The 6883-nt window shown below is 39.0% G+C and overlaps 2 protein-coding genes and 1 long non-coding RNA gene across 6 annotated transcripts in view; 2 read left to right on the top strand and 1 right to left on the bottom strand.

Annotated features, from left to right (window-relative positions):
• Positions 1 to 2541: 2541 nt before the first annotated feature.
• Positions 2542 to 4640, top strand: LOC148715906 (uncharacterized). The gene is made up of 2 exons (XM_088746233.1): positions 2542 to 2693; positions 3092 to 4640. Exons 1-2 carry the CDS (start codon positions 2580 to 2582, stop codon positions 3704 to 3706), a joined length of 729 nt encoding a protein of 242 aa, XP_088602359.1. The 5' UTR covers positions 2542 to 2579; the 3' UTR covers positions 3707 to 4640.
• Positions 4118 to 6149, bottom strand: LOC148715907 (uncharacterized). Its single transcript, XR_015995749.1, has 3 exons — positions 5653 to 6149; positions 5438 to 5543; positions 4118 to 5192 (listed from the first exon to the last, which is right to left on the bottom strand). It is a non-coding gene; the product is annotated as an uncharacterized LOC148715907 (long non-coding RNA).
• A 31-nt stretch (positions 6150 to 6180) lies between these two features.
• LOC148715908 (uncharacterized) overlaps positions 6181 to 6883 on the top strand; it is a 27007-nt gene continuing 26304 nt past the window's right edge. For all 4 annotated transcript variants that reach the window (XM_088746235.1, XM_088746236.1, XM_088746237.1 and 1 more), the window contains exon 1: positions 6181 to 6393. In XM_088746235.1, the coding sequence (XP_088602361.1) occupies positions 6247 to 6393 (147 nt within the window). In that variant the 5' untranslated portion in view covers positions 6181 to 6246. The remainder of the gene's footprint in view (positions 6394 to 6883) is intronic.

Raw genomic sequence — 6883 nt, forward strand, 5'->3', positions numbered from 1 at the left:
GAAGTTATTTCGTCGCACGGGCCACGCAGGTAGGTCGAGCAACTGGCGCTTTCGCCTACGGAGCTTTCTGCTTTCTGTGCGCGCCAAAATCTAATCTTCGCTTTGTAGTAAAGTCGTTCACAATAGGGCCAAGGTTGCAGAGAACCTTAAGTTCGTGGACGACCTCCAGCAAGCGCTAAGAGAAAGCTTAGCTGTGTTTCTGGTTAGCTAATTGAAATCTGAACAAAAAATTATTAATGCAGTAAATGGTTTGAACCCGGGGGTAGCATGTGAAGGTGTAGTCTGATCGTCCGGGTGAGTGTAGTCGTGAGAAGGACTGTTGTCGGTGGTAGTGACTGACGTTTCGACAACCTGTGCGGAAGTCATCATCAGAGTCAAGTGAATGATTGTTGATCATCCACTTGACAATCATTCACTTGACTCTGAAGATGACTTCTGTACAGGTTGTCGAAACGTCAGTCACTACCACCGACAACAGTCCTTCTCACGACTACACTCACCCGGACGATCAGACCACACCTTCACAAAAAATTATTAACGACAACATCGTGAGGAGAGGTGTTTTAGGGCAGTTACCGAAGTGGTTTGGAAAGAGTTTAATCTTTCAACTGCTGCCTAGAGTGTTGAAATTCTTGAGCTGGGAAGGCTACGGATTCTCTTCTAGTCCCTTGGTCATTGTCATTTCACCTCTTCTGTCGATTGTTGAAGACCAAATTAAATACCTTTGATCATTGGGAATCGATCCGATGCTGCTTTCAATGGGAAAAACAAACCCAAACATCAAGAAATATTGGATGGAAAGGGCGGGTTTGCTTTATTGCAAATGTTAGCTTAGTAGTACAGGGTCATCTACCCACATCTAATAAACAACAGTTTCCACGCTTAGCTTTTCTTTTTTTTCAAGCGTAGATTAGATTAGAGTTTGGCACGCACAGAAAAATACGCAAGTACCAGTTGCTCGACATACCTGCGTGGCCCGTGCGACGAGATAACTTCACGGGATTGGCAAAGTTTTAGTCATAGCAAATTATGCAAAAAATCTAGAAAGATTTAAGCTTAAATCTCGTCTAACGTTTAAAGCCACATATCAATGACTGCAACCATCGTGTTGTTTACAAACCTCGCAAACTTGAAAACACGTTCTCTAGTGATACCTGTGAAACTATTCAGTATAATTTCTGGTAAAAATATTCGCGGACAATCTGATCGATTTCTCTTACATTGTTTGTTGAGACTGAAACTTTTCACCTCAAGCAAATCTCCGTCGCACGGTCCAAGCAAACATAGCGAGCAACTGAGCTACCAGGATATATGTCCGTGTTAAAACACACGAAAGGTTTCTAAAGTACACTTTACTGTGAGAGGGCAGAAAAAAAACAAAGATTTTCTGGCACCAATCAGATGGCAGAACGACTGCGAACGTTTGGAACTAGTCTTGTAAGACAATGTCCCCAGGGGCTCTTCATGCCCATACTTGAAATCGACTCAGCCCCTGGGTCTCTGAGGATATAACCGAACCGTGAACCAAATGTCAGCGCAATGTTGCTAGTTCAGAAACATGATTCTCACGTGCAGAATAACGCTAGTTAATTCCAAATGAGGTCTACTGAGATAAAACGCAAAAATAAAAAATTGGACTATGAAGCACGTGGTTTCAAGATTTAAGGTCGTCTGTTACATATACGAAACAGGAGCAAACAATTATCTCACTCCTATCATAATTTAATGTTTCATAATTGAATGTTCATGGTACTTCGGGGGATATCGATAAAGCTCATTTTAGGTAAGAAAAAAAAGGCGAAGGATCTGCAAAGGGCATAGCCCATAATGCATCACTGCAGATGTGCGACAAAGAAAAGTGTAGTGTTCGAATATTTGTTTATTTAAAGGAAGTTTTATAAGGGTCAAACCTGGAAAACCACAACTTTCGCTGAAATATTTGTAAAAGCCAACGTTCAAAATCTTTATATTTATACTACTTCTTCTCCAGAGGCTTCTGTGCCTTGTTAAGTTACTCGTGCCGGTTGTAAGACTACGACTCACGGAGCACGTTCATATTTTTCGCACGCACCTTTTCCCGGCAGCGGTCCGAAAAAAGCTCACATCTGGAAATAAAACCATTTCCACGTAGCTCGGAACTCAAGAAACGCTTCGAGAGTAATCACTGCACCAGCTGACACAGTAGACTCGACTGCGAGTCGGTATACCTACATCAAATACTTGCATTTTGGAAACAGTGGCTTTGAAAAATCAACTCAACTAGTTAGTTATTTGGTATTCTTTCCCAGGAAGGTAGCCAAATAGTGATCTATCCCCCTCAAATAAGGTCGGGTCCAAAGCTAGCAATGCATTATATGACGAAACATTATAGAGCGTGGCTCTCAATCCGCCTTGAACAGGGAAGAAGAGGTATAATTACTGTTTCCTGTTTTCTGGATCGTCTGTTGAAGCATAGTTAATAGAGGGGACTGGTTATGAAAGTCAGCGAGCATCAAAGAGCGAGACTATAGAGCAGCGCCGATGTTGAAAGTACCTGTCACGTGACCGCGACGGTGCACAAGCCAAACACAAGTTCAAAGATGGCGGATGGTGGAGAGGATCTAATTTTGATTGGCGATAGTTTTGAGGCAATTTTAGACATCTTTGATGAAGATGAAGTACTGCAGGAACAGTTTTTAACTGCTGCAAGTGAAGTAAGTGCAGAATATTTAGAAGCTTACTCTTACTTAGTCTATACTTTTTTTTTTTGAAGGGGTTTACGGAGCCACACGCTAATGTACTTTCACGCGACTAACTACTAGAGAACAGAGAATTTCCCGACGTTTTCAGATAACAATTTCCTAGCTATATTCTAGAAAAATTATAAAATTGTATTTAGTTTCTCTGGTAGAAGTGCCCTAGATACTAAAAATTGCCTGAATATTGCCTGGGTTTTGCTTTGTTAAAAATAGTTTACAGAGAATGCAACCTGACAACAAACTGAACATTGTCGCAAGTGCCTTCGGAAGACGGCAAGTATGTTAACATTTGATCATATTTCATAGAGACAGACTCTAATATGCTGAAACTATGATTTAATATTTTTTGGTAGGTCCAATCAACCGAGATTGTTTGCAGCGAGTGTGGGAAAAAATACAAAACAAGAGGAGGATATCAAAGGCATCGAGCTGCCAAGCACAATCCAAATCGGAACGAGCATCGTTTGACTTTGACTGCTAGTATTCTAGCTGAGATTGTACGCAATGCATTAAAGAACATTTATGAAAGGGAAGTTTTTGCAGAAGATCTAAGGAAGGAGTTAAAACAGTACGAGTATCAAGTGCTTGAAGAAGGAACTCAAGAATTCTCTGTAATGAAGGCATTATTTGAAGGCTATTCAAAAAATGGGAATGCCGAGAAATTCTATGGCAACTATTATGCTCAAGTACCATTGAAGTCTCCAATGTTTTTCAAAGGACTATCTCGTAATGCTGCAACACTGCTTGCAAGCAAGGTAGCTGATTTTATCCTGTCCTACTGCAAGGGCATTAAGTCTTCTTCTGACAGTAACCCACCTTCATCCCAAACTGTATTGTCAGAAAAACAAGAAGCTGGTCTTCAGTATGTTGGTGGATATGTCTTGCATAACTTGCATAAAAAGTATGCAAGAAACAATACAGCAGAAAACCAACAGGCAAGGGCAATATTGAAAGCTGGTAAACAATAGTATGGGTGTGAGAGTCAAAAACTGGTGTCAAGTTTAAGCCGGGGTGGCTAGTGGAACATTACCAAGTATGCACAGAACATTCCTCTTAAAACAGAGCATCAATTTCGGCATCTCACTTCAGTTAACTGCTTGAAAAAAGTGGATGTTGCTGGCATAACTCTCAACTCAGTAACTGACAGTGAGGTATTGTCAAGCTACCAATGTATGGTTTCTGATGCAGAGCTAATCCCAGAGGCTGAAGTGAGCAAAAATGTGCTTCATGCTATAGTAAGTTTGTATGTAAGGGTACGCTCCTTTTCATGTGCTGAGGACATCATTCAGCTCTACAAAGTAAAAGCAAAGCAAACAAAGGCTAAAGCTCTCCAAAAGGAGATCATGAGAAGTCATGATCAAGAACAAGCAAGGCCTGAGTAATGTAATAGATTTTTATTACACAAGACAAAACAGTTATATGATACATGGAGAAATATTTGTTGCTTTCTCACTATATTTGTTGTAATATTATTGTCATTTATCAAGAAGAGCATTTTCATTCCAAGAGTTGTTCACATATGGTATAAAAATTTAATTTTCAATTTCTATTTTTCATTTTTTATTTATAGCAAGTACCTAAAAGTATTAAGGTTCCTTGCACAATAGATTTAGAGTTCAGGAATCTGATAACAAATTCTTATTTAACAAAACAAATGGTTGTTACTGGTTGAATAAAGGTAATGCGTGTCAAAGAAACTAAATACCTAATGGAAACCATTGAAAAGTCATATGAAAATGAATATGATTGACCCCTCTATTAACTTTGGATTAACCAATATGATAGTTATAGGATAATAACATGTATCTAAATCATGTAGTAAGGAAAACAACACAAATGTCATGTAAATATTTATTTTCAAATTAAACATGTTGAAACAATAAATGAAACATTGGTGATTGATTTATGTGCATTAATTGATTGTTACATGAATATCTTGTATTATTGGAGTAAAAAAATTTAGAAATAGAGTGTGAATAGAGTGGCTTAGAATGTGCCTCTGCTAGCTATGAATACGCTAAACAGTTCTTTGCTTTTTTCTACATGGTAGCTTTTCATTGGTCACATTAACCCAGGCTTTTTTTTATGTCCTTTCTGCCTCTAGTGTTCCCACTCTGGCAGGAGACTGACCTTTCAATTCTAATAGTGTTGCTGTTGTAGCTAAAGGTCCTGATATCTGGATTGTCACACCTCCGGCCAAACTGCCTCTGCTTTCCAAAATATTCTTCCACAGGATCTTGACAGAACCTTTCTGTCAGGACAAACTCCATCCCCTCTGAAAGAAGAAACCTGGTGCACTCGATTGTAGACCTTGCAGAAATCTGGAAGCCTTCGTATGTCTGCCAAGAGAGGAACATCCTGGATCTTGCATTTTGGGTAAACTCACCCTCTCGGTTTTCAGTGCTCCCCTTCCAGCTCTGAAGATACTGCAGGAATTCCATCAAAAAGCCAAACCTATAAATATAAATTAAAAAATTACTTGTGTTCAAATGCATAGCAATTTATCAATACAGTCTGTGTTCTTAAACTTGAATGACAGACTTGTAGGCAAGAGTATTTACATGAAAATAATAGTGATAAAAATGTAATTTTGCTCTTAAAATCAAATTAACAGGTTATTATAAATTGAGTCTTATGATAGACAATTTGAGCACTAAACAACAAGTTATGATTATACCAATAGTTCAAGCAAGACTTACCATCAATCTTGAGTAGACCTGTAAGGTGCCAGGAATGGCTTTCGTTTTCGCTGGTGCTCAGTAAGACTTCTGACATTTAGGCAGACAAAGTCTTAAACCTGACTCTCTACGAAAGAAAAAGCTGTTTGTTTATATCTTAGTAGCTTGGCAACGCTACGCACATTACGCTCAGCAATCGTATCGTTCCATAGCAAAAGTTATCGAAAAATACTTACATATTTCAATATCTTCGGACAAAAAATGCTTTTCGAAAGTGTAGAGTTTGTCTTCATCTATCTGTCTTTTAAAATCTTTATCCATTTCCCTTGTTTTCTTGAGTACACCAAGCCACTCGTTGCGCCATCTCTTGTGATTTTCATCTTTCGCTAAGGGCAACTCGAAAATGCCGATTCCTTTGGTTCTTCTACAAGAACCACATCCAAAGTCACAGTGTACTCTTACTATAGCTATGAACGAGCTGTAGATATCCCTATGAGGAGAACGACACGCAATGCTGTTGCAGAGTTCACATCTTTTCTCTGCAACTCATTTTATCAGTAAACGAAAATGCCAGTTTGAAGCACTCGTGTCACATTTTCTCATAGCGTAACACCCGGTATTTCTCAATTGAGAATGTGGGTAGTAGCCAAGTGAAATGATCGTCTGGGCCATCTGAGCCGTCTGATGCCGCTTATTTGAGGCATTGTCTGGAGCAGCCAATGAAATCGCTTTATGGAATAATCCACGTTCGCCCGCGCGTAACAAATTCCACAACGTGCCGTCTGGTAAGCCTTCAGCGAGATAGTGGTTGTTCTTCGTGTGGAAATACAATGGCGAAACGTACGCGTATCTCAGATGAACAGAGAGGTATTTTAGAGCGGTGTTTTGCAGGAGGGAAGGTTGGAACGGGAACCATGTACAAGGAGATGGTTTTAAAATCGTCAACAGACACTGGTTTGACGAAGGCACAAGTCGAGGTAAGCTTATTAATTCATTTGGTTAACCTCGGCTGTAGCTTTATACCAGGTTGTGCCTCATTTTATCTCAATAATTCCACAAATCAAACAAAACTAGCTATTCGTATAGATCGTAGATGCATTTATATGTCAATAATAGCCTAACGCTTAAAGTTAATTGGATGTTATTTAGATCGTGATGAGGTACAGTTTCTATACTATCAGACAGTTAACTCTGCTTTAATTACTCAAACTCAAGATCATTCACGTTCATCATACATGTGTATTTGCATTTCAAGGTAATCCATCGATTTCCGAAATTTAAGGTTTTTATTTGAAAACATTATAAACATAAGAAGATCATATGCAAAGAGAACATCCAATAAATTAACGCGGAAGTTTTATTGAAATCTGATGACTACATTGACCGTCACCGAAATTATGCACCAATTAATTAAAATTTAGATAGCTCTGAAACACGATTTGACTTTTACTTTGTGTGTTATCCACG

The sequence above is a fragment of the Stylophora pistillata genome, unplaced genomic scaffold (genome assembly GCF_964205215.1).
Source record: "Stylophora pistillata unplaced genomic scaffold, jaStyPist1.2 SCAFFOLD_132, whole genome shotgun sequence".
NCBI classification, from domain to species: Eukaryota; Metazoa; Cnidaria; class Anthozoa; order Scleractinia; family Pocilloporidae; genus Stylophora; species Stylophora pistillata.